The 27,819-nt window shown below is 37.5% G+C and overlaps 1 protein-coding gene across 4 annotated transcripts in view; it reads right to left on the reverse strand.

Annotated features, from left to right (window-relative positions):
- The window catches only part of WDR41 (WD repeat domain 41), a 188,348-nt gene that overhangs the window by 154,267 nt on the left and 6,262 nt on the right, over positions 1-27,819 (reverse strand). For all 4 annotated transcript variants that reach the window (XM_053224226.1, XM_053224232.1, XM_053224224.1 and 1 more), the window contains one exon: positions 17,934-18,047. In XM_053224226.1, the coding sequence (XP_053080201.1) occupies positions 17,934-18,047 (114 nt within the window). The remainder of the gene's footprint in view (positions 1-17,933; positions 18,048-27,819) is intronic.

The raw sequence follows: 27,819 nt of genomic DNA on the forward strand, positions 1-27,819 counted from the left end.
CACTTAGCATTATACCCTCTAGATCCATCTATTACTAATATATTATTAATATGCTTAAATCTAGATTTTTAAAATTAATCTATACTAGACTGAAGCCCTGTTCAAATAAAAAAGGTGGAGAGTAGCTGATCTCAAAATAAGCCATATGTATATGTCACTGAAGGACTCTTCACATGAAGCAAGTCACTGACTATAAATAAATATACTACATGTTAGCACCCATTATTAAAATACCAATGATTTTTTGAAATTCTAACAGTACACACAATCTGCCAAGCAAGTAACATTCCTGTGCAGCAAAACACAATTTCTGTGACACAAGTAACCATGTCTCCTTTGAAGCTGCAGAATTCCCTGGCTAAGATTTTGTTTTTGACCAAGAGGGCCAAAAATGCTTCTTCTAGAAGCCTAACAGCCTATTCTACTCCCTTCTATGGTAACATAGTGTAGCCTTTCACTGTCTGACCCACAGAGGAAAAAAACTGATTTTAATTAACCATTAATTACTCAAATGCAGCCTACATTATATGGAAAAATGTGTTACTTTCATCTTAATTTAAAAGACAACATTGGAGGTTCAAACTGGCAAGAAGATACACTTTATAAATGCATTTATATCATTATTCCTCAGAGAATTGGAAAAGAGAGTCATTTTCCTATGGTTCTGTAGTGCTTGGAATGGTAAGAAAGGTATAAGATGATAAAATGGGGGATTCTCTTTGAAGCTTTTTGCAGGGCAAAGAAAATATTCTTTAATTTGAGAGCGTTTTGATTACCGTAAGTAGTTATCTGAATACTGAAAAGTAAAATTCAGATGAGGTCTTACTGAGTGCTAATAAAGTCTATTTGAAATTTAAGATCTTTGTGTTGTATTTGCTATAAATATATTAAAGTTATCTGAATTTGTGCACTAAATAAGATCAAATAGAAAATAGAAAAGATTTGTCACAGGTATAGAATGCATGACCAATAAAATCAAGTTCAGCTATAAGAAAGAATGTTTATAAATATGGGGGAAAGTAGCCTCAATATTTTTATAATTTTATGTGCATTATTTTTCACATCTTAAAGCTGCCCAAGTATAGAAAAATACAGGACTTCAATAACAGTTACCAGCATGATTTGCTTTTATTACCTTTCTGTTCAAGACCCTTGTTTCCCCTTGTAGCATGTCAAATTGCCCCCAAAACCATATTATACAGCAGAGAAATGTTGTTCACACTTCACTGGCTATTGATTTACTTTATTTATTGGCACAAAATCAGCTTGAGATAAACATTTTGTCCCCCATTTCCACTATTGTAAGCGGTATACTTCATTGCAAGATAGGTAAACCCAAACGTGCAGGGTCACAATTCGACATGGCTTTCTAATCAATGTGTGAAAAATTATCTAATGAATAATGGGTTGCACATTTCCACAAACAAATTAACCAGGGTGAGACTGAAACTAATGATTATATTTATCTAATGTAATTTCACATCTGTTACTAGTGGTAGTAATTTTTTTTCTCTTTCATCCATGGTGTCCTCAAAATTACAACTTAGCTTTTCAGATACAGTTATAGGACATCAGTTTAACTAGAAAATAGACAATTTTGTGGAATGTTTATTTTTTTTCTTTGAATGCCAGCAGCCCAGAGAAATATGATGCCATTTTATAAAATTTGGGGATTCAGGCGTTTCTTGATCAATAACCCTGTTGTGTTTTTACATATTGCCTGTGGGCTTAATTTGATAGCATATGGCTCAAATTCCATCATTCAGCCTTATAAAGAGCAAAATTACTCCATTTCACATGGTACTGTAAGACCATCTTTAATTCTACCTGTCCTTATATGAATATATTATTTATCCTGATTTAAAATGTACAATAGTTTAAAAAGTAGAAGCAGTTCCAACAATGAAAAAGTTAAATCCTAAACATCTGATTTGGAACTCAGGGCACCTAAGCCTTCCAGACAAGCCCACAGATACCTATTCCATCCACATGTACCTTTGTCATAGAAGCTAGCCACAAATGGTATCATATTTCAATGGGAAAGAGCATTCACAGTTTAAACCGAGACCATGTATCTTTCAGCTATGGTTGCCCACTCTTCTGCTACCTGCCAGGGAATATGAAGGAGTCTCCTACTTTAAGGTACTGATTCTGGCACCAGTGACTTGAGGAAAGGGCCTAACTGGGCTCAAGATAAAAAGATAACTTCACATGGCAAAGACATGAAGAGCTCTAGAGGCAAGGGTCATCAGCTGGAGTGCATACCGGAGATATTTCGTGGCCCTACATTTTGCTCCCTATCCAGACAGACTTCAGCCTCATCCTGAAATGAAATCCTAATTTTAATAAAAAGCCCCAATAATTTGTATTCTAATAATTCAATTATTAGAAATTAAACTTTGGTAATTAGAGAGACATCTGTAAAATCTACCACCTGACTGGACTCTCTGATAAAATTTTACTTCTGTGGGGAACTCTTCAGTTAGGCTCACTATGCAGAAAAAGCAGAGAACTGAGATACAACCCTGTGATCCTTAGAAGGAAAAAACAGACCTTTAAGGCAGCAGTTCTCAACATTTGAGTTCTCAAATCTTCTTGGTCCCATAAAAATTACTGAGGACCTCAAAGAGTTTTTTTTAATAGATTATTTCAGTAGTTGTATTACTAGAAACTAAAAGTAAAACAATGAATAGTTATTTTAACATAAAAATAAACCCATTACCAGTTACTATAACATAGCTTATTAAAAATAAATGTATTCTCCCCCCTAAAAAAATTAATGAGAAGATGGTCTTAACAGAAAGAAGACAGCTGAATTCTCACACATAAGCCTGCCTTCAATTTATCATGATACATTATTTTGACTAAAGTATATAAAGAAAATCCAACCCCAGACAGGTATGTAATTGGAAAAGAGGTTATTTTCACAGAGGTTTTGGATAATTGGGGATATTCTTCTTGGATAAAAAACCAAAATGTATCAAACGATTGTAATTTAGTTGCAATATGGAATCTGAAACCATATCAATGAAATTTTCATACTTTCTTATATTAAAAATATATTGGTTAATCTTACACTTCAGATCTAACTTGTACGATTTAGTACCATCATGCATTGGTGATTTGAAAAATATTATTTTACTGAATTATGTAGATCTTTCCAATGCTGACACAATTCATTATCTAATATTTAAAAATCACGTTCCGCAATTAACCACAAATCTCATCAGAAAAGTCTCTAAATATTGGGACACTATCAAGTTCACAGTGGCTAATAGAAGTTTTCCAAACACTATCTAGTTTTCACTTGAGAGGCTGAATGTTTATCAATGGCAATAAACACTATCAGTTTGTTTTTCTTGAAAGATCGCTGTTCATTTTTGAGAAAATGTCTGCCACATACTCAACTCTGAATAGCTACTTTGTCATTTGTTCTCTCAAGTAAAAATAGTATTTCATGAAAAAAGCAGCTAGGTCACCTCACAATGCAATCACCCAAGTGCTTTTCTTTCAAGAACCACTCCATACTTTGATATGCAGGCAAAAGTGCTTTATGCGTGGTTCCTACTTCCTCACCCAGATACTAAAAAAAAACTTTTCCAGAGCTAATATTTAATAAAATCGATATTTTACTGATCAAAATGTTCTTAGCTGTTCATCTAAAATGTTAAGTGAGGGGCGCCTGAATGGCTCAGTCAGTTAAGCATCCAACTTCAGCACAGGTCATGATCTCATGATTCATGAGTTCAAGCCCAGGCTCTTTGCTGACAGCTCAGAGCCTGGAGCCTGCTTCGGGTTCTGTATCTCCCTCTCTCTGCCCCTCCCTGCTCATGCTCTGTCTTAAAAAGTAAATAAACATTTATATAAAAAAAAAAAAAAACAACCTTTAAATGTTATTAAGTGAAACTTTTTTTTTTTTTTTTTTTTACTTTAAGAATACCCAGACAACTAGAACAGTTTGGTGTCACTGAATTGATTCACTCTAAACATGAGCAGTTTTATCCATCATTGTTTTTGTACCATCACACCAAATGTCAACACAGTGAAAAAGGTTAATCACATCTTAGTCTTATAATGAAAATGGTTTTAATCTCCTAAAGCTCTTAAAGGGGACCCCAGATATCTGAAGGCTACCTTTTGAGAATCACTGCTCTAAACAATCTAACATTGCGTGTATGGAGGGAAGGCAGTGGTTGGAATAAGAGAAACAAACTCTTTCTAAAAATAAACCAGAAAAATGAGGAAAAGACATTTTGAACATAAATGAATGTTTAAGTCATTTGGCTTTCTTTATAGCTTGACTGATTTTAGGTAGTTACTTCATTCTTCAATCTTGCTTCTGGCCCTCATATCAGTTCGGTCTCAATGAGCAGTTTTATGAGTCAATACTATACAAACTATGAATGAAATTTCATGGATCTGCCTGACCCAGAAAATGTGTGAGGGTTGAAGCTCCTTCAGTAATCTAAATTAAAAGGGAAGCCTCAAAATCACCTAATCTCATAGTATATACCTCGTTGTATACACCAGAACGTAAGCTCCTTGAGATAGGATACTTGTTTTGTTCACTACTTTATCCTCAATTCCTAGAACACTATCTGACTCAAAACAGGTACTCAACAAGTATTTATTAGATGAATGAGTGCAGCTCATATGGGTCTACACAAGGAAAAACTAAAAATAATACAATTCATCATTTTACAAACACATCCAAATGAGTGTTTCAATCTTCAAAATAATCAGAGACTACTGTCATTTTCCAGTGAGGCAGCAGCTACTGCTCACAGTTATTTTTTGAATACCAGACAGACAGTGGTGAGAAATGCACTGCAATTTGATACAGAAAGACTTGGCCTAGAATCCTGGTTCTAGAAATTACCACTGATAAAAAACTGGGCAATGACTTAACCTCTCTGAGATAATCTTCTTAACCATAAAGAAGAGAGAAAAATAACTATCTCACAGAGACATTGTAAGAATGAAATTAAATGAAACCACATTTGTTGAAGTATCTAGCACAGTGCCTAGCAAACAGGAAATGACAAATGCAGGATAAATGCTAGTGTGTAGCTATTTGGTATTAGACTACCAGACATCCTTCCTCTGATAACTTTATTCCAACTTGCCTCTGCAAAATGCCTGGCCCCAGTTCTCAGTCCATACATTTAGAAGGAGCTTCACACCTAGAATTACGGGCCTCAGCCTAAACAATCAGTGCATCATTTCCCAAGCACAGTCACTTGTGTGAGAGGACCATATATTTCTGTCAAAGCCAATGAGACTCAAATTCTTGCTAGGTATCCTGGAAAGAAGAGCCTCTCTCTTTCCCACTGGACTTAAACCTTGAAAGATGCAGACAGGAGTTTCTTTAACCAGCCGAGAACCACAGGGAAGAATCTGCCTGAGAATGTAATGAGTTCATCCTGAAATTGCAATGTTAGAGCTGAGAGATACAGAAGAACTAGGTTTGTGAACAATGCTTGAGCTCCCATCAAGTAATGCCTAAAGCCAAACTGGTCTCTGGAATTATGTTAGTCAATAAATTCCCTTTTTCCTAAGTAAGTTTGGGTTAAGTTTCCTGGCATGAACAATAGGAAGAGTCCAGTCTGATGTAATTTTCTTCTTTTCCAAAAGGTCCAACTAGATTTGTACAGACCATTATGGTTCAATGCCAAAGCTGCTGATGAGGGCTGAAACAAAATGCCAAAGCCTGTCCTTAGGCTTTGGAATTACTATGATTTTAAGCAAGCCAGAAGTTCAGGTTCTCAAAACATTTGGTTAATATTTAGATCAGGTGTTCCTGAAAAAGAAACTGCATAGTAATTTCAAACCTAGAGTCTCTAGACATTTAGGGATGTGTAAATGCAGTAATGAGCAACCTCAAGCTATTACTACTATTTCTAAAAAGAGTAAAAGCTGTTCCCTTAATGAGGTTAACTAAAACATAAATTTATTGGCTCTTAGTAGGAATTATGTCTACTCTATGCAGTTAACAGTGGTTATCTCTTGCTAATCAGAAGCTCTCTTACTGTCAGATACATCACTAGCTAGACAGATAGATAGATATCCTTGACTGATTTTCCAAATGAGAAAATTGTTTGTTTAATAAATTCTATATGATAGTGAAAATCTTCCAAAACACAGAGTTCCATAATGTGAGGAGAGGTGAAAGATTAAAAAAGGACTTTGGCACTTGGTAATTTAAAAAAAACAACAACACTAATATAAGGTTATAGCAACATTTTTCTGGATATATCTCCTGAAGCAATGGAAATAAAAGCAAAAATAAACTACTGAGATTACATCAAAATAAAATGTGTCTAAACAGCGAAGGAAAAAAATCAACCAAACCAGAAGACAACCTAATGAATGGGAGAAGATATCTGCAAATGACATATCAGATAAAGGGTTAGCATCCAAAATACATAAAGAATTTACACAATTTAACACCAAAAAAACCACAAATGTATAGAACAGTGTAACAAAATGTTACCATTTGTTTATAAAAGGGAGGAAAATATATAATCTACATTTGTTTATAATGCACTTTAAAAATCTCTAGCATATAGAGATTTTAATGACCACCTGTTAAGAAGGAGAATTTTGATATATGGGGGCAGGGTTGGGTGGGAGGAAGGCTTTTTACTAGATCCTCTTAGGTTTTAATTTTTAAGCATTTGGATATATTATGTGTTGAAAAACATTTCAAATCTAGCCTCACCAACTGGATGAGCCAACTTTCACTTCTTGGATGACCCACCAAAGATAGCTACTGACTAGAACCAGCCCTAAGTAAAATGATGGAGACTATCCTTGGGAACCTCATCCTACCAAACTTTCTCTTTCTCCTGTGTTAGCACATACTCTTAACTGTTTCTTACCATTGTCTATCCTCAAAGTCCTCACCACTCATCTTTCTTCCTACCCCACATGCCCAAAAATCCTCACCATAACTCACTTCTCTACCATACTCTTTCCAAATTTCCCAAGGCAAAGATTACATGCATTCTTCATTTATTAGTAATGGATAATTGCAGTTGGCTTTTCACCACCTCTCTGGGACTGGGAACATGTTGGGTGGAAGTTTTCCAGCATCAAATCCTTTTCCTACTTGGGAGAACCTATTTTGTATAGTCTTGTGACACGCTTTGTTCTGAGGGGCCAAAGGGGACAATTCCTTCCTTTCTCTACTCTCTGAAAGGTAGAGCTGCTTAGAACACTAAAGTTTAGAAGAAGAATAACCCAATGTCAAAGTTTGAATTAAGATTGATTTAGGGAGGAATGCAGTAAAGATGGAAGTATCCAGAGATGAAAGCAACTAGCTGGCCAGACTTTTATAGCTGCCTACACTCTGGGGCCCTTTTGGTTCCTGCTCACTTTCCAAGCCTGCTCCTCTGGCTTCCTGTCATTTCTGTGATTCTCCATTATCTTTTTTTTTTTTTTTTTTAGTTTTTTTTTTTTTTTAATGTTTGTTTATTTTTGAGAGAGAGAGAGAGAAGAGAGTAAGCAGGGGAGGGGCAGAGAGAGCTGGAAACACAGAGTCCAAAGCAGGTTTGAGCCTCTGAGCTGCCAGCACGGAGCCGGACACAGGACTCACACCCACGAACCGTGAGACCATGACCTGAGCCCAAGTCGGATGCTCAACTGACAGAGCCACCGAGGTGCCCCATGTGATTCTCCATTATCTTCACAATACATCCTTTTTGCTTAAAACAGCAAGATAGTTCTCTGTTTCTTGTCATTAAAACTTTCACTGATATACTCTGAACAAAAATCTGAGTACCTATTATGGGCAGGGGAGGATACAGAAGTAAAAAATTCAAATATGATCACTTTTCTCAAGGAATCATAATCTAGTTTTAGAGATGTAGAAAACTAAAAAATACGTGTTAAGGAATGGTATGGTCAGAGAACAAAGAAAGAAGTCAATGATTTGGAGAAGCCAGGGAAAGCTAAATGTGGCTCTCCCAGGCGAAATTTACCACTCTTGCCCTCCTAAGCAAAATTCATCACTCTTCACAACTGACTTTTTAAAATTACTATTAAAATTAGCTTGTTACATACCAGTGTCTCCCACAGTCTCCCACAGTCTGAGCTCCCTGAAGACAAAGATTTCAAGAGCCCAACTAGTGCCAGAAAAACTCACTCATCCATTAATTCCACACACAAGGCTAGAAACTGATCACAGTGTGAGATGAGTTCATTTTCAAAGCATTTGGATAAGGGTAAGAGAGGAGAAAGGGAGCAAGAGGATAAGAAAATGGATTAAAGTTTCCTGTAGAGGAGTAGTAAGAAATAATGTTGGAAATACAGAGGGCAGCCATTATTCAGGGCGCTGAAGACCATGCTAAATATCAGGAAGATCGGCAAACTAAAAATGGCTACAGGAACAAGTAGCAAGTACAAATGAGTAGTACTGGAGAAGTGAGCTAGATAAAACCAACAGAGGGGCACCTGGGTGACTCAGTCCATTGACATCTGACTCTTGATTTTGGCTCAGGTCATGATCTCATGGTCACGACATTGAGCCCCGCATCAGGCCTGTGCTGGGCATGGAGCCTGCTTTAGATTCATTCTCTCTCTCTCTCTCTCTCTCTCTCTCTCTCTCTCTATTCCTCCCCTGCTCTCTTGCTCTCTCATTCTCTCTCTCTCTCCAAAAAAAATTTTTTTAATTATAAAAAGAAAGCAATAGAAAGTCATGCAGGATGAGGTGAAACTATGTCATGTCTAAAACCATTCAAATTAAAGAAAAAATACTTTTCTGGTTGCAAAAAATAAGTTCATAGGCCACAGACTTCTACTGGGCTATGAAAAAGGTTTTGATGGAAATGCAAGCTGGTGCAGCCACTCTGGAAAACAGTATGGAGGTTCCTCAAAAAAACTAAAAATAGAACTCCCCTACGACCCAGCAAATGTACTACTAGGCATTTATCCACGGGATATAGGTGTGCTATTTTGAAGGGACACATGCACCCCCATGATTATAACAGCACTATCAACAATAGCCAAAGTATGGAAAGAGCCCAAATGTCCATCGATGGATGAATGGCTTAAGAAGATGTGGTATATATATACAATGGAGTATTACTTGGCAATCAAAAAGAATGAAATCTTGCCATTTGCAACTACGTGGATGGAACTGGAGGGTATTATGCTAAGTTAAATTAGTCAGAGAAAGACAAACATCATATGACTTCACTCATATGAGGACTTTAAGAGACAAAACAGATGAACATAAGGGAAGGGAAAAAAATAATATAAAAACAGGGAAGGGGACAAAACAGAAGAGACTCATAAATATGGAGAACACACTGAGGGTTACTGAGGGGTTGTGGGAGGGAGGATGGGCTAAATGGGTAAGGGGCACTAAGGAATCTACTCCTGAAATCATTGTTACACTATATGCTAATTTGGATGTAAATTTTAAAAGATAAAAAATAAAATTAAAAAAATAAAAGGTTTTTTCTTAAAAAAAAAAAGGTTTTGAGTAAGACAGAAGGAGGATCAGAAAGTTATATAAGAAGAAAAACCAAGCAGTAGTAGACATGGAGAGAAAACAAAAAAGCACAAAAAGGCAAGCAAGAAAAAATAAGGCTCTGAATTAGGAGTAGAGCAATATTCATCAATGGATGAAACTGTTTTATAAAAAGTTAATAGTGAACTAAATAATGAAAGTGAGGCTGTCACCACTTGACCCCACTGATTCCAGCATCACTAAAAATGAGAAAACAGGAGTATGATAAATGCTTCAAAGAAAATTTCCATAGGACTTTATTTATTAGGTAGGAAACAGAAGAAAAGAGGAGAATAGGAATTAATGATTATTACCCCCATATAGTCCCTGGTAACTGTAGCAATGACTATGACAATGACAAATATATGGAAACCAAGAGGTAGAACCAGTTTTCAAGAGGGATATTAGAAACATCTATGGTGCAGTGATAAGGACTTCACATAGGACAGGTGGTCTGCAAGCTCTATCACCATTTAGCCACTTAACACTGAACAAACACAACCTCCTGGGCTCCATGTCCTTTTCTTAAAAATGAGATTAAACCAGATGTTCTATATGACTCTTCTAGATCTGACATTCCAAGATAAGTTTGGTTTAAATGTGTTTAAACCACTGAGGTGGAGGGGGGGGGGGACAGATTTTCCCAGTGGATTTTTTTAAGTATATAAATTTCTTTAATAATACACACACAGAACACCTGGCTGATTCAGCAGGTTAAGTGTCCAACTCTTAATCTTGGCTCAGGTCATGATCTCCTGATTCCTGAGATCAAGCCCCATGTCGGGCTCTGCAGTGACAGCACAGTGACTCCCTCTCTCTCTGCCCCTCCCCCACTCACACACATGCACCCTTGTGCTCTCTCAAAATAAATAAATAAAACATAACATTGATTTAAAAAATAATAATATACACACATGTGAGGAAAACACAAAAATAACAATGCTTGGTTTTTAAGTAGCATATAAATGGGTTTTTAAATACTTTTGTTCTTACTAAAGAAAAAAAACACAAACACAAAAAAAAACAAAAAACAAAGAAAAAGGGCACCTGGGTGGCTCAGTCGTGAAGTATGCAACTCTTGCTGTTGGGGTCATGAGTTCAAGCCCCACACTGGGTGTAAAAAATAAACAAGTAAATACACTTTTTGCTGATTTTGTATATATTTTAACTTTTCAAAAAAATGCCTATATCTAGATTCTCCAATTCCACTCCTTCCATTTTCACTTAAATGCACACCCAATTAGGCTTTTGCCCGTAGAAGACTTCAAGAAACTGCTTTTTAAGCAAATTGTGGTAACATGTACATAACAAATTTACCATCTTAACCATTTTTAACTGTATAAATCAGTGGTATTACATATATTCACATTGTTGTACAATCATCACTACCATGCACACACAGAACTCTTTTTATCTTGTAAAACTAAAACTCAATACCCATTAAACAATAACTCCCATTCTCCCCAAAGCCCTAGCAACTATGCGCCTACTTTCCGTCTCTATGAAATTGACTACTTTAGGCATCTCATATGAGTGAAATCTTATTTGTCCCTGTGCAACTGTCTTATTTCACTTAGCATGATGTCCTCAGTGTTCTCCCAAGTTGTAGCATGTATCAGAATTTCCTTCTTTTTTAAAGCCAAATAATATTTCGTTGTATGTATATATAGCATTTTGTTTATTCATTCATCCATCTTTTGGCTACTGCAATTAATGCTACTATAAACATAGGTATACAAATACCTCTTCAAGTCCCTGCTTTCAATTCCATTGGGTATATATTCAGAAGAGGAACTGCTGGGTCATATGGTAATACCATTTTTAATTTTTGAGGAAACACTCTCCATCTTCCATAGCAATTGCAACAATTTACTTTCCCACCAATACCACACAAGGGTTCCAAGTTTTCCACATCCTTGCCAACACTTGCTATTTTCTGTTTTGTTTTGGTTTTTGACCGTAGCCATCCTGATGGGTCTGAGGTGATTTTGATTTGCATTTCCCTAATGATTAGTATTCTTCATGGTTTTAATCAAAAGACACATGAGCAGGATGCCTGGGTGCCTTAGTCAGTTAAGCATCCAACTTCGGTTCACGTCATGATCTTGCAGTTTGTAGGTTCAAGCCCGGTGTTGGGTTCTGGGCTGACAGCTCAGAGCCTGGAGCCTGCTTCGGATTCTGTGTCTCCCTCTCTCTCTGCCCCTCCCCTGCTTGTGCGCTCGCGCTCTCTCTCTCTCAAAAATAAATAAAAACATTTTTAAAAATTTAAAACATAAAAGAACATATGAGCCAACACAAAGAGCTCCAAGTGGCCAAAGATAGAATATTTAGAGCATCAAAAAATATCTAAATACAACTGAGTAAAATACACCAAATATATAAACCTCAAGTGTAAAATGACACCTTAAAAAAAAAAAATCTCTTCCTGGCGTGTAGGTGGCTCAGCCAATTAAGCGTCTGACTCTTGATTTTGGCTCAGGTCATGATATTGCAGTTTGGTTCCTGAGACTAAACCCCACATCAGGCTCTGCGCTGACAGCATGGAGCCTGCTTGGGATTCTCTCTCCCTCTTTCTCTGCTCTCACTGGTGCACACACTCGTGTATATACTCTCTCACTCTCAAACAAATAAACTTCTTTAAAAAGCTCTTCATTAAATAATACTGGAAATAACTAGGGCACACATTACTTATTCTGAAGATTTGCAGTTAAAATGGAAAAATTAAACATTTTTCCTGCCTTTCACATACAAAATATATTTTAGGATAATCAAATAGCTCTAGGTGATGAAATAAAGTTATTTACTAAAGAATTCTACCTAATAAACATGGAAGGAATGACAGAATGAGAAAATCATAATTTTGCAAGCCCTAGTGAAGCAAATGCTTCACACAATATTCATAAATGTATGAAACCATTAGCTAAAGTGGTGATAGGAAACTGTACAATGGAGATCGGGCTGTAACAACTTGAATCCCCTGGTTGATCACGGCATCACTGAAATGAAGACAAGCAAACACTGTGTGCTTCCTGATATGATCAAATATGAAGCATACAGCACAACCTATGAAATATTCATGCCCAAAAATGTTGGACCTAAATCTGATTAAAAGCCTCTACAGTGCACTAATATGATAGCCAGTAGCCACATGTAGCTATTTAAATTTAAAAAGTAAAATTAAAAATTCAGTTTCTCGGTCACAAGTACTCAAAAGCCACATGTAGCCATTAGACAGCACAGGTACAGAACAACAGTGCAGATACACACTTCCATCACTGCACAAGTTTTACTGGATAATGCTGCTCTGGAGCTAAATTCTATTTACAAGAAATATGGAAGGATAAGAGGAGTAAAGGAACAAATAACATGACTCTAGAAAGAAGCAAGCAAACAAATCTAGAATGCAGGGGTTTCTACAGACCAGTTAAGTGAATGGCAGGGGGAGAAAAGAAGGGAGGAGGACACTACTACAGATTTTAAGACTTAAGATATGAAATATTCAGAAAAGGAAAATTTATACAAAAAAGCAGATCAGTGGTTTCTAGGGGCTGGAGGCAGAAGCAAGGATTGACTGTAAATGTGTTTGAAGAAATTTGGGGGGAGTGTTGAAAAGCTTGAATTGGATTATGATAATAAACAAATAAATAAATAAAACTGGATTATGATGGGGCACCTGGGTGGCTCAATCAGTTGAGCATCCAACTTCAGCTCAGGTCACGATCTCACAGTTCATGAGTTTGAGCCCCACATGAGGCTCATGCTGTCTGCGCAAAGCTCACTTCAGATCCTCTGTCCCCCTCTCTGTCCCTCCCCCATTCATGCTCTCTCTCTCAAAAATAAATAAACATTAAAAAAAAAAAAAAAACCAGGAGCACCTGGGTCACTCAGTTGACTAAGTGTCCAGCTTCGGCTTAGGTCATGGTCTCACAGTTTGTGAGTTTGAGCCCTGCATCAGGTTCTGGGCTGACAGCTCAGAGCCTAGAACCTGCTTCAGATTCTATGTCTACCTACCTCTCTGCCCCTCCCCTACTCATGCTCTGCCCCTCTCTCTCAAAAATAAATAAACGTTAAAAAAATTTTAAAACACACCACAAAAAACCGACTATAATGAAAAAAAAACGGGACTATGACCAACTCTTTTAAGTTCACTAAATATTACTGAATTGTTCTTTAAAAGCCAAAAGAGACAAATCTAATGTGCAGAACTTTTTTGAACAAGATTCTAAGTAACCCTAAAAAGATATTTTGAAATAGTCAAAGAAATTTGATTATGGATTACATTATACCAAAAAAATTAATTGTTGGAGGGTATGAATAGAATATTTATTCATATTTTTAAAGATACATATAGAAATATGTACAATGTCTGAGATTCACTTTAACAGACTCAGAGAAAAAAGATGAAAAAAATAATGAATAAAGCAAATGAAACAGAAATCTTAAAAATTATTAGATATGGCTGCTTTATACATGAGTTCATTGTACTATTTTTTCTATATTTGCATATGTTTGCAATTTTTTATCATTAAAAAAAATTAATGGCTACAATAATACCCTCTCATAATCAATCCTACAAACCAAATCTATGATGAAGTTTGTGACTTTCCAATATTACCGGCAACAAAGATACAAGGTGATCATTTTTAAGTAAGTTTCAATTTTAGAATTATTTTAAGTCTCCAAAGAAACACTCAATGATTACATTTAAGTCACCATCTTAAACTTCAAAAAATTTTATAAGCCCACTCTGTCTGGGGGCTTTGGATGAGGTGAAGTGGCAGGAGGAACTAAATACACACATATTTTTCCCCTACTAGCTGAGCTGAATCTCTTTCATGATATACTTGACACTAAGTCATTAAATAAATCCAACAGCATTCTCAGTAACTAGCCTGTGATAAATATGCCTGGCACCAGTGCAATGTAGTCAAGCCTTTTCAACAGCTTTTCCTTTGTGCACATCTGCAGGCTTTCTATGCATATCTGCATACAGAATCCACAACCACAATCTGCATTACAATTAATGTAACAGCACATTTGACCAGGTCCACAGGGTTTTGATATATAACCATTTTTGAGATCTGCTGGGAACTGAGGATGCCCTGCGGAGAAAGTATGGCTAATTTCAAATCAGGAACCAGACAAGCTCCAAGTGGTAAGACAGTTGTTTTCCGGAAACAGCTATGACATAACTGTGTGTATGTGTGTGTGTGCACAGACATGCATCTATCTCAAATCACAATGCTCTTCTCTTTTACTCCTCACCACAGCTGTCATATACCCACTCTAAATAGTCAAGGAACAGCCCCAAATGCACATACAGATCAAATTAAAAATCTCATATAAAAAGCATTCTTTGGTTACCATTGACAGAGAAAATCACTGAAATATGGATTCAACTAGGGATATATAGCAAGTACAGAAATAGTAGACCTGAACTATACATCTCACCCATTCTGTACCTTTGGTAATTAAAATCACCTTGCTCAGTTCCCCTTAACCTTATTTTTAAAAAGTTTACTTTGAAATCTAGACTGAAATCCCATGGCTAGGTAAGTTCTTACGTACATGCACTTCTTCAAAGGCCTTTGGGGAGTACTCACTGTCAGCTTATATTGTTCAATTCACTCTGTACTGTAGCACAGAAGTCCCATGGAATTCAGCAAGGAGCAGAGCAATCTGATTCTCTACCACCCTAGCCTAGAATGCTGTAAGTTAGCACTGTCTAATAAAACTTTCTGTAATGACACTCAACACAGTAGCCACTAATCACATGTGGGTTTTGAGCACTTAAAATGTGGCTATTGTGACTGAGGAACTGAACTTTTAATTTTATTTAACTTAAATAGGCACATGTGGCTAGTGGTTACCATATTGCAGGACATAGCTATAAGTAACTTTCTTGTGTTTTCACACAGGTTTCATTCTCTGTGTCTCTATGTCTCTCTCTTGCTCTCATCTACAAATATACACACTCATACATCAAATCTTAGTATTTAACTGAGTGATGAGGTTATGGAAACAGATTCAAATATATTTTGAATGAATAAATATGTATTTATATTTAATAGTATTTACAACAAACAGGTAACACTAGTATCACAAAAGGTTCTAAGATAATCCTATAGACATTAAAACTACATATATGAAAACATACCCCAATATGGAAAATACACACAGAAAGAATACAAAATATCATCTATTTTTTTGGTCACAAAAAATTAAATAGGCACATGCATGAGGATTAGAAGGTATCATAAACCAAAGAAAAATAATCAGATGGAGGAAGGAATTATAAGTGGATTTCATTCATATATATAAAGCTTTAGAAAATAAATTAAGGTTGAAGAGCAATGAAATATAAAGGTCTAAGCATAGAAATAATCTCAGAAAACTTGAATTTGGAGAACAGGTAACTATCCTACATTGGCAGTAACCTAGAGGGCTAAGGATAAGGAGACTGAAAAGAACTCAACCTGTGCACTGTTGGGGGAAGGTCTAACTAAAACTGAGAAATCTGGAATGCCTGGGTGGCTCAGTCAGTTAAGCATCCAACTTCAGCCCATGTCATGATCTCATGGTTTATGGGTTCGAGACCTGCCTTGGGTTCTCTGCTCTCAGCACAGAACCTGGATTCTCTGTCTCCCTCTCTCTCTGCCCCTCCCCCACTTGCTCATGCACCCTCTCTCTCTCCCTTTCAAAAAGAAATAAACATTAATAAACAAATAAATAAAATTGAGAAATCCATGACTAAGAGAAAGAGGGAAAGAAAGTTTGTAAATGAGAGCTAATAGGTGTCAATGTTAACATTTAGTCAGTAAAAGACTTGAGGCCATTCCAAGGCTGTTAGCTGAGAGGTCAGAAAGGCTCAACATTACCCTTAAAGACAGACAACAAACTGAGGGTTGATGGAGGGAGGTGGGTGGGGGATTGGCTAGTTGGGTGATAGGTACTAAGGAAGACACTTGTTATGATAAGCAATGGGTGCTGTATGCAAGTGATGAATCACTGAATTCTACTCCTAAAACCAATATTGTACTGTATGTTAACTAACTAGAATTTAAATAAAATTTTAAAAAGAAAAAAATTAAATTAAACTAAAAGTAAAACAAACAAACGCTCAACACTGCTTTCTAGGTGAGACCCATTCCTGAGATTAGCATCAATTACACTTAATTCACCTGGACAGCTTCAGTGACTGGAACAGTGATTCTCAAACTTCAAAATGAGATTCTTAAACCCCATCCCTAGAGACTGAGACATATTGATTTAAAAAAAAAAAAACGTGTTTTATCTGTGTGGGTTAGGAAAAATAAAGACACCCTACCCCATGCAACTTAAAATCTGTCTTCTATTTAATAAAGATGATTAAACATGTTTTTTGATAACTTGGGAAACTCTAGCATCTCTGATCATAGCCTCTTATCTTTTCATAGATTTTAGGAAAGGAAGAAAAATAAGAAAGCTGTCTTTATACATGGGAAGATATGTCAAGTAATAATAAAGGAGGTAGACTTGTTTTGTAGGACATCAAGGCTAAGACAGAGGAGGGATGGCTTCAGTGTAATATAAGAATGTATTAGAAGAGGGGTGCCTGAGTGGCTCAGTTGGTTAAGCTTCTGACTCTTGGTTTCAGCTCAAGGCATGATCTCACAGTTCATGGATTCAAGCCCCACACTGGGCTCTGCACTGAGGAGCCTGCTTGGGATTCTCTCTCTCCCTCTCTCTCTGCCCCTCCCCCTACTTGCACTCTATCTCAAAATAAATAAACTTTAAAATAAAAAAAAAAGAATGTATTCGAAGAAATGAGATTCCTTATCAGGTGGTGAGTTTCCTATATCTTGAAGATGTCTAAGCTGATGCTATATGACCACAAGGTCTGTAAGTTGTGTGAATGATTTGACCAGCAGTAATATTAGATAACCAGTGACTTTCCTTCCTACCTTGATACAACCTACCTAGTATCTCGTGGAATTTACTACTGTTACCAAAGAAAACTCAAATATCATTTGGAAGTATTTGATGTGACATATATTTGCTTAGTTGTTCATGATGATCAGATAAGAAGTTCACATCAATAGAATTTTTTTTTACTTTTACACTGCAAATTACTTGACTTCGCTTTCACTTCTCCAATACCTAAAGTAAAATATTGTATTTTTACCTTATTACCACCTCGGTATCATTTATTCAACAAATATTTCTTACCATCTAATAAGTGTCAGGTGCCATGCATTCAGGCCAGGAAATAGTTGAACTAATCATCAATACACACACATGTTAAGAGATAAAGTCCCATGGGTGATTCTCCCAAAACTTAGATTTCGTTGTCTCAACCTATCCCTATGTTCCAGGTCAGACTTTCCTATATTATACCCAATGAAGCCTCCATTTTCCCTCTCTCCCTCACCCCATTTACCTGAGAGATGCATGGGCAGCATGTCCAGCTGTTACTTCTCCCAAGCCCTGACCCCAGTTCCAGATGTCCCTGAAGCAGCAGAAATTTGGGGCCAGGAGGATGAGGACTGCCTGTCTAGAGGAAACAGCAGGATTACCATAGGGAAGGCAGAAGGAAGCTTCAAATCAGGATATTACATAGTAAAAATGGACTCTGGGGATTTCACAGCAGAGGAATAAAAAACATAGGGAAGAAAGAGATGAGGTTTGTATGGGAGCAATGGCTGGAGAGGACTACTTTAAAGCCATAAATGCCCCAAGTGACTTTGGAGCCCAGGGTGTCACCTAGGAGAAGGCAACAATACAGAAGTTACCACTTGTGTCCTCAGAAGTTTTGAGGCGATCAATCTCTAAGGAAATCTGTAAAATCTTGGTTACTCTAGAAAAGCTGATGTTTGAAGACAGGAACTGTGGAGGGGAGGAAACTACAACTGATACTTTTATTGTTTTTCTCTTATTGTGAAATATGTCCAATGAACAAAAGAATATATATACGATTTAAAGAATAATAAAACCCACCTATGCTCCACCTTCCACATGAAGAGTATTTTTCTTTACTCCTTTTTCTCCAAATTCTGGAGCACCCATAAATAACTAAAGTGGATTTTATCTGGGGGGCCAGTTTCAGGTGTGGTATCATTTCTTTAAACTGAAGAATGCCCCTGTGCAAATCATTCTATCTCCAACACCATTCTTACCTGCCTCCTAATGCTTAATTGTTAATTGATTAAGATAAAGACATTCTTTCTACACTAAAATCAGAGGGTTTAAAATGGATGAATTAGCATATTGCTTTAAATCTTTTCAAAGTGTAAATAGTACCAACTAATTTCCTATTGTGAATGGGGAAAGGATGTGAAGGGGAAGCTCCCGACTCTAAAGATGTCAGCGGAGAGAGGAAAGCTGAAGGCTCCTAAAATACTTCACATGCTTCACTAGTTTCCCTTGGACTTGAACTATCTGCCTTCATCCATACATAAAAAGAGGCATGAGTAGAGATACTTCCTGGCCTATGTCCATGCACTCACCTGAACAGCCACTAGACTACCCATTCTTTTCATTCTCTCATGTGGTCATAAACACCTGGCATTGCCTTGGCAACTGAATAAATATGGTGACACTGCCACATACTAGCTTCTAAGCAGTTGTCCAGTTGTCTTGCTAACTTTACACAATAACTAGTACCTTGAGTCCAGTCAATCCAACCAAAAGTTACTGAGTGTTTCCTACAGGAGAATATGTCTGGGTTGTCTATTTTCTTTCTAATATTTCCTTTTCAGTTAAATTCATGGACTAAACATACTTTACTGGATAATACAAAAACCCCATGGCACTAATGACTGTAGCACAGGGATGAGGATTTTTTGCAAAGCCATGCTTTCAATGGAAAGTTAAATTCCTGCATATTCCAAACTTCCTTTCCTACTCTGTAAAATAATTCTAATGCAGTCCCAACCCCTTGCCTGCATCCTATTACAAGGAGGCAAGGGAAGTTGTTGGTGGCAGGAACTCTTCAGCAGAACACTGACGTTATCTGCTTACCTTTTCACCCCCTTAACACAATGCTAACTTAACTCAGAATCCGATCATCTCCTCCCAAATAAAAGAAAATTATCTTCAAAAGAAAGATTAGACAAATACCAGCCTAGGCCTCTGATTAACAGGTATTTTTAAACTGACTTCCCCACACTGGTCAACCATACAGTTATAGCATTATTAGATGTGGTCAGCATTGGGAAAGAACTTCAGGTAACCCATGAGGAAATACAAGTTCACAGCTGCTAAGTGACTGGACTGAGATCATAGGCTAACAGCTGATCAAGGATTACAACTATGATTTCCAAACTCTGCTGCATATCTTCATGGTCCGCAACTACAGCAGAATAGGGGCAAGGATTGTTCTTCTAAAACTAAAAGGGAAAAAAACATAGCTTCTTGAGAAGCAGTGATCTCCTAACTCAGGCTATCCAAAGCAACCCCTACCAGAACCTCAAGGTCCTACTTTGGAGTTTGTATGCCTAAAGAGAGAATTCTCATCATAACTCTTCAAATCTGAGATGTCAGATGGCATACAATCAGTTCTCAGAGAAGCCACTAGGCTTCAAACGAAAATGAAGCTCTTAAGTCTTCCAACAGGGAAATCTAAGACAGCAGATTTCCTGACAAGCATGTACTCCTCCCTCTATCGTGAGAAACAATCCAGTCACTGGAGTCTCTAAGAGTGGCATATTAACTCTTTCAAGATACCAGGGCATCATTTACTAAATTACCTTTGAGAACACACTACATGGTAGTCCAGTTCTTTGGAAAAGGTAATTAGCCTCCCGCAGGTGACTAGTTTACTCCAAGTGAGCACTGTGCTCACCATAGGATGAGAATGGTCTCTTTTTGTGAGAATGAAAATACTATTTTGCTTGTTATCAGGAGTGATTTATTTTTCATCTTAATAATCATATAAGCCTTGGCGGGGAGGAGCCAAGATGGCAGAAGAGCATGGAAGTTTTGTTTGCATCTCACGTCCATGAAATCTAGCCAGATCAACACTAAACCATCCTACACACCTAGAAAACTGAGCTGAGGATTAACACAACAATCTGCACAATGTGAACCACAACTCAGCAGGTATGGCAGCACAAAGAGGTGAACTGGAAGAGAGAAGCCACAAGGGCAAGGAGCTGTTTTTGCTTGCGGAGAGAGGATGGATGGGGGGAGAGTATGGGAAAAGCACCCCCCCCCCAAAAATCCATGTGGAGAGAAAATGGAAAAGTGGAAACTGCTGCAGGGACTGAAATAAAGAGGGAGAAAGGAGAGGGTTTAAATTCCATTAAGACTCTATAAACACGGGGAGCACAGAGTCTGAAACTCTGCAGCTCAGTACCTGGCAGTGCTCTGGTGGGAAGGGCAAATCCCCAGGAGCAGAGTGAGGTCTGGAGAGCCTCGGGCCACACAGGGAGAGGTGGTTCCTCTGCAGGAAGGAGATTGGTAAAGGCTGTGCAGCCACCCAGTCCCAGCAGACTCCAGAGAACAACCACATTTGGTGGTGCTGGAACAAGGTTGTTAAGTGTGAAGCCTGGTGCCAGATGCATGTTGTGATTTTCCATAATCCCTGAAATACTGCTGCTACACAATTGTGCAACATTTTTCTGGGGCAGGCTGGCACCCAGCCACAGTCTCTGGGCATCGGCAGCAGCACAGTCCCACGAATGTTCCTGGACATGGCCGGCACCCAGCCACTGCTTGGTGAGACCCTCAGAGGGTCTGAGTGGGTCAAAGCTGCAGTCCCTCAGAGTGAGCAGTCACATCTGAGATAAAACTCAGGAGGGAGATACCACCTGGCAACCTGACAGCTTGGTCACAGACAGTGTAAAAGCGGGGAATGGATGCAAGCTGGAGACAAAGGACGAGTGTGCAGTTGCTGACTGGGGAGAACAGAGTTCCCAAACTAGAGACTGGTAGCTGGGTGACACCATTTTCACTGCTCCCACGCATGCGCAGACACACTTAGAAGCACCACAACAATCGACCCCAGAAAGCTAAGCAGCAGCATCTACTGGAGAATGGAGCCATTACACTAAGTTCTGCCCAATTGGGCCAACTTCGCTCTTCAGGAACACCACAAGTCTCTCTGCCTGCTTAGTTTATGGACTATAAAGTGCTTCACAGTTTGACCTCTACAGAAAAACGGTGTAATTTCAATCGTATTTCAGTCTGTTCGCTGGTCCATCTATTCAATTATAATTTTTTTCTTTTTCGTTTCTTTTCTTTTTCTTAAATACAGAAAGAGAAAAAAATTATTTTTATTTTCAATTTTTATTAAAAATATTTTTCTTTAATGTTTTTCTACTGTATTTTTTACTTTTTTGTAAATTTTTCAAATTCTATTTTCTTCCATCGTTTCATTTTATTCTATTTCATTGTATTCGTTTTTCAAATTCTCAAACCTTTTTTTTTCCCCTTTTTTCTCTAATCTATCAAGCTCCTTTCAACAACCAGACCAAAACACACCTAGGATCTAGCATCATTTATTTGATTTGTGTGTGTGTGTTGTTTTTAATTTTTTAATTTTATTTTTTTTTACCTTTTTAATTCCCTTTCTTCCTTCAAGATGAGAAAATGAAGGAATTCACCCCAAAAGAAAGAGCAAGAAGAAATGACAACCAGGGACTTAATCAACACATATACAAGCAAGATGTCTGAACCAGAATTTAGAATCACGATAAGAATACTAGCTGGGGTCAAAAATACATTAGAATCCCTTTCTGTGGAGATAAAAGAAGTAAAAGCTAGTCAAGATGAAATAAAAAAAAATTCTATAACTGAGCTGCAGTCTTGAATGGATGCCACGGTGGCAAAGATGGATGAGGCAGAGCAGCGAATCAGCAATATAGAGGACAAACTTATGGAGAATAATGAAGCAGAAAAAAAGAGGGAGACTAAGGCAAAAGAGCACAATTTAAGAATTATATCAGTAACTCATTAAAAAGGAACATCAAGGGGCGCCTGGGTGGCGCAGTCAGTTAAGCATCCAACTTCAGCCAGGTCACGATCTCGCGGTCCGTGAGTTCGAGCCCCGCGTCAGGCTCTGGGCTGATGGCTCAGAGCCTGGAACCTGTTTCCGATTCTGTGTCTCCCTCTCTCTCTGCCCCTCCCCCGTTCATGCTCTGTCTCTCTCTGTCCCAAAAATAAATAAACGTTGAAAAAAAAAATTTTTTTTAAAAAAGGAACATCAAAATCGTGGGGGGGGGGGGTCCCAGAAAATGAAGAGAGAAAAAAAGGTAGATGGGTTATATGAGCAAATCATAGTGTAAAATTTTCCTAACCTGGAGAAAGACACAGACATCAAAATCCAGGAAGCACAGAGGACTCCCATTAGATTCAACAAAAACCGACTATCAACAAGGCATATCATAGTCAAATTCACAAAATACTCAGGCAAGGAGAGAATCATGAAAGCAGCAAGGGAAAAAAAGTCCTTAACTTACAAGGGAAGACAGATCAGGTTTGCAGCAGACCTATCCACAGAAACTTGGCAGGCCAGAGAGGAGTGGCAGGATGTATTCAATGTGCTGAATCAGAAAAGTATGCAGCCAAGAATTCTTTATCCAGCAAGGCTGTCATTCAAAAGAGAAGGAGAGATAAAAAGTTTCCCAGACAAACAAAAATTAAAGGAGTTTGTGATCACTAAACCAGCCCTGAAAGAAATTTTAAGGGGGACTCTCTGAGGGGAGAAAAGACGGGGCAGGGGTGGGGGAGACCAAAATCAACAAAGACCAGAAAGGACTGGAGAACACCACCAGAAACTCCAACTCTACAAGAAACATAATGGCAATAAATTCATATCTTTCAGTACTCACTCTAAACGTCAACGGACTAAATGCTCCAATCAAAAGACACAGGGTAACAGAATGGATAAGAAAACAAAATCCATCTATACGCTACTTACAAGAGACACTTTAGACCCAAAGACACCTTCAGATTGAAAGTAAGGGGATGGAGAACCATCTATCATGCTAATGGTCGACAAAAAAAAAGCCACAGTAGCCATACTTATATCAAACCATCTAGACTTTAAAATAAAGACTGTAACAGGAGATGAATAAGGGCATTTTATCATAATTAAGGGGTCTATACACCAAGAAGACCTAACAATTACAAACATTTATGCTCCAAATATGAAAGCACCCAAATATATAAATTAATCACAAACATAAAGAAACTCATTGATAATAATACCATAATAGTAGGGAACTTCAACACCCCTTTTACAACAATGGACAGATCATCTAAACAGAAAATCAATGAGGAAACAATGGTTTTGAATGACACACTGGACCAGGTGGACTTAAAAGATATATTCAGAACATTACAACCTACAGCAGCAGAATATACATTCTTCTCCAGTACACATGGAACATTCTCCAGAATAGACCACATACTGGGACACAAATCAGCCCTCAACAAGTACAAAAAGTTCAAGATCATACCATGCCTATTTTCAGACCACAATGCTATGAAACTTGAAATCAAGCACAAGAAAAATTTTGGAAAGATAACGAATACTTGGTGACTCAAGAACATCCTACTAAAGAATGAATGGGCTAATGAGGAAGTTAAAGAGGAAATTAAAAACTAAATGGAAGCCAACGAAAATGATAACACCACAGCCCAAAACCTCTGGGACGCAGCAAAAGGCCGTCATAAGAAGGAAGTAGATAGCATTCCAGGCCTTCCTAAAGAAGGAAGAAAGGTCTCAGATACACAACCTAACCTTACACCTTAAAGAGCTGGAAAAAGAACGGCAAATAAAACCTCAAACCAGCAGAAGACAGAAAATAATAAAGATTAGAGCAGAAATCAATGCTATCGAAACCAAAAAAACCCAGTAGAACAGATCAATGAAACCAGAAAAGCTGATTCTTTGAAAGAATTAACAAAATTGATAAACCCCTAGCCAGTCTGGTCCAAAAGAAAAAGGAAAGGACCCAAATAAAATCAAGAATGAAAGAGGAGAGATCGCAACCAACACAGCAGAAATAAAAACAATAATAAGAGAATATTATGAGCAATTATATGCCAATAAAATGGGCAATCTGGAAGAAATGGACAAATTCCTAAAAACATATATACTACCAAAACTGAAACAGGAAGAAAGAAATAGAAAATGTGAACAGACCCATAACCAGTAAAGAAATCAAATTAGTACTCAAAAATCTCCCAAAAAACAAGAGTCCAGGCCAGATGGCTTTCCAGGGGAATTCTACCAAACATTTAAGGAAGAGTTAAACCTATTCTCTTGAAGCTGTTCCAAAAAATTGAAATGGAAGGAAAACTTCCAAACTCTTTCTATGAAGCCAGCACTACCTTGATTCCAAAACCAGACAGAGACCCCATTAAAAAGGAGAACTATAGACCAATTTCCCTGATGAACATGGATGCAAAAATCCTCAACAAGATATTAGCCAACCAGATCCAACAGTACATTAAAAAAATTATTCACAACCAAGTTGGACTTATACCTGGGATGCAGGGCTGGTTCAATATCCGCAAAACAATTAATGTCATTCATCACATCAATAAAAGAAAAGACAAGAACCACCGATCCTCTCAATAGATGCAGAGAAGGCATTTGACAAAATACAGCACCTGTCTTGATAAAAACCCTCAAGAAAGTAGGGATAGAAGGAGCATACCTCGAGATCATAAAAGCCATATATATATATATATAAAAGACTCAAAGCTAATATCATCTTCAATGCAGAAAAACTGAGAGCTTTCCTCCTAAGGTCAGGAACAGGACAAGGATGTCCACTCTCAGCACTGTTATTCAACAGAGCATTGGAAGTCTTAGCCTCAGCAATCAGACAACACAAAGAAATAAAAGGCATCCAAATTGGCCAGGAGGCGATCAAACTTTCACTCTTCACAGATGAGATGATACTCTATATGGAAAACCCAAAAGATTCCACCAAAAAACTGCTAGAATTGATCCATGAATTCAGCAAAGTGGCAGGATATAAAATCATGCACAGAAATCGGTTGCATTCCTATATACCAACAATGAAGAACGGAAAGAGAAATTAAGGAATCGATCCCATTTACAATTGCACCAAAAACCATAAAATACCTAGGAATAAATCTAACCAAAGAAGTGAAAAAATCTATACACTGAAAACTATAGAAAGCTTATGAAAGAAATGGAAGACGACACACAAAAAATGGAAAAATATTCCATGCTTCTGGAATATTTGTTCTGGAAGAATAAATATTGTTAAAATGTCAATACTACCCAAAGCAATCTACACATTCAATGCAATCCCTATCAAAATAACACCAGCCTTCTTCACAGAGGTAGAACAAATAATCCTAAAATTTGTATGGAACCAGAAAAGACCCTGAATAGCCAAAGCAATCTTGAAAAAGAAAACCAAAGCAGGAGGCATCACAATCCCGGACTTCAAACTGTATTACAAAGCAGTAATCATCAAGACAGTATGGTACTGACACAAAAACAGACACTCAGATCCATGGAACAGAATAGAGAACCCAGAAATGGACCCACAAATGTATGGCCAACTAATCTTTGACAAAGCAGGAAAGAATATCCAATGGAATAAAGACAGTCTCTTCAGCAAGTGGTGCTGGGAAAACTGGACAGTGACATGCAGAAGAATGAACCTGGACCACTGTCTTATACCATACACAAAAATAAACTCAAAAGGGATGAAAGACCTAAATGTAAGACAGGAAGCCATCAAAATCATCAAGGAGAAAGCAGGCAAAAACCTCTTTGATCTTGGCTGCAGCAACTTCTTACCACGTCTCCAGAGGTGAGGAAAACAAAAGCAAAAATGAACTATTGGGACCTCATCAAAATAAAAGGCTTCTGCACAGTGAAGGAAACAATCAGTAAAACTAAAAGACAACCCACAGAATGGGAGAAGATATTTGCAAATGACCTATCAGATACAGGGTTAGTATCCAATATCTATAAAGAACTTATCAAACTCAACATCCAAAAAACAAATATTCAAAAAATATTCAAAAAACAAATGGGCAAAAGACATGAATAGACACTTCTCCAAAGAAGACATCCAGATGGCCAACCGACACATGAAAAAATGCTCAACATCACTCATCATCAGGGAAATACAAATCAAAACTACAATGAGATACACCACCTCACACCGGTCAGAATGGCTAACATTAATAACTCAGGCAACAACAGATGTTGGCCAGGATGTGGAGAAAGAGGATCTCTTTTGCATTGTTGGTGGGAACGCAAGCTGGTGCAGCCACTCTGGAAAACAGCATGGAGGTTCCTCAAAAAACTAAAAATAGAACTACCCTACAACACCAGCAATTGCACTACTAGGTATTTATCCAAGGGATACAGATATGCCGTTTCGAAGGGGCACATGCACTCCAATGTTTATAGCAGCACCATCAACAACAGCCAAAGTATGGAAAGAGTCCAAGTGTCTATTGATGGATGAATGGATAAAGAAGATGTGGTGTGTGTATACACACACACACACACACACACACACACACACACATAATGGAGTATTACTCGGCAATCAAAAAGAATGAAATTTTTCATTTGCAACTACGTGGATGGAACTAGAGGGTATTATGCTAAGTGAAATTAGTCAGAGAAAGACAAATATCATATGACTTCACTCATATGAGGACTTTAAGAAAAAAACAGATGAACATAAGGGAAGGGAAGCAAAAATAATATAAAAACAGGGAGGGGGACAAAACATAAAAGACTCTTAAATATGGAGAACAAACAGAGCGTTACTAGAGGGGCTGGGGGGGGGATGGGCTATATGGGTAAAGGGCATTAAGGAATCTATTCCTGAAATCATTGTTGCACTATATGCTAACTTGGATGTAAATTTTAAAAAATATAAATTAAATAAAAATACAAAAAATAAAATAAAAATAATTACATATGCCTTTTAATATATGGTATTTTAAAAATTGGTAACCACTCCCATAGGTGATAACAGGCAAATAGCAAGTGCAATAAGCTGGGAGCTTTAACACTGACCTGTCTAACCTAAATTCAACTTAATAAAACATTTATTGAGTACCTACTATTTGCCAGAGTTAATGCTAGCTATTGGGGAATTACATTGCTACAATTTATCCATTTGGGGAATATCTGTGATACTATAACAACACTATATGAGATTATAAATGGCTACTAATGTGGGTATGGCAGATGGTCCACCATCACTTGTCCTGGTCATTAGAGACCTAAATCTAATCAATGACTCCAAATTTAAGAGGGTAATAGAGAACTTGGTAATGATAGAGATAAATATTCCACACCTACTTTA

The sequence above is a fragment of the Acinonyx jubatus genome, chromosome A1 (genome assembly GCF_027475565.1).
Source record: "Acinonyx jubatus isolate Ajub_Pintada_27869175 chromosome A1, VMU_Ajub_asm_v1.0, whole genome shotgun sequence".
Taxonomy (NCBI): domain Eukaryota; kingdom Metazoa; phylum Chordata; class Mammalia; order Carnivora; family Felidae; genus Acinonyx; species Acinonyx jubatus.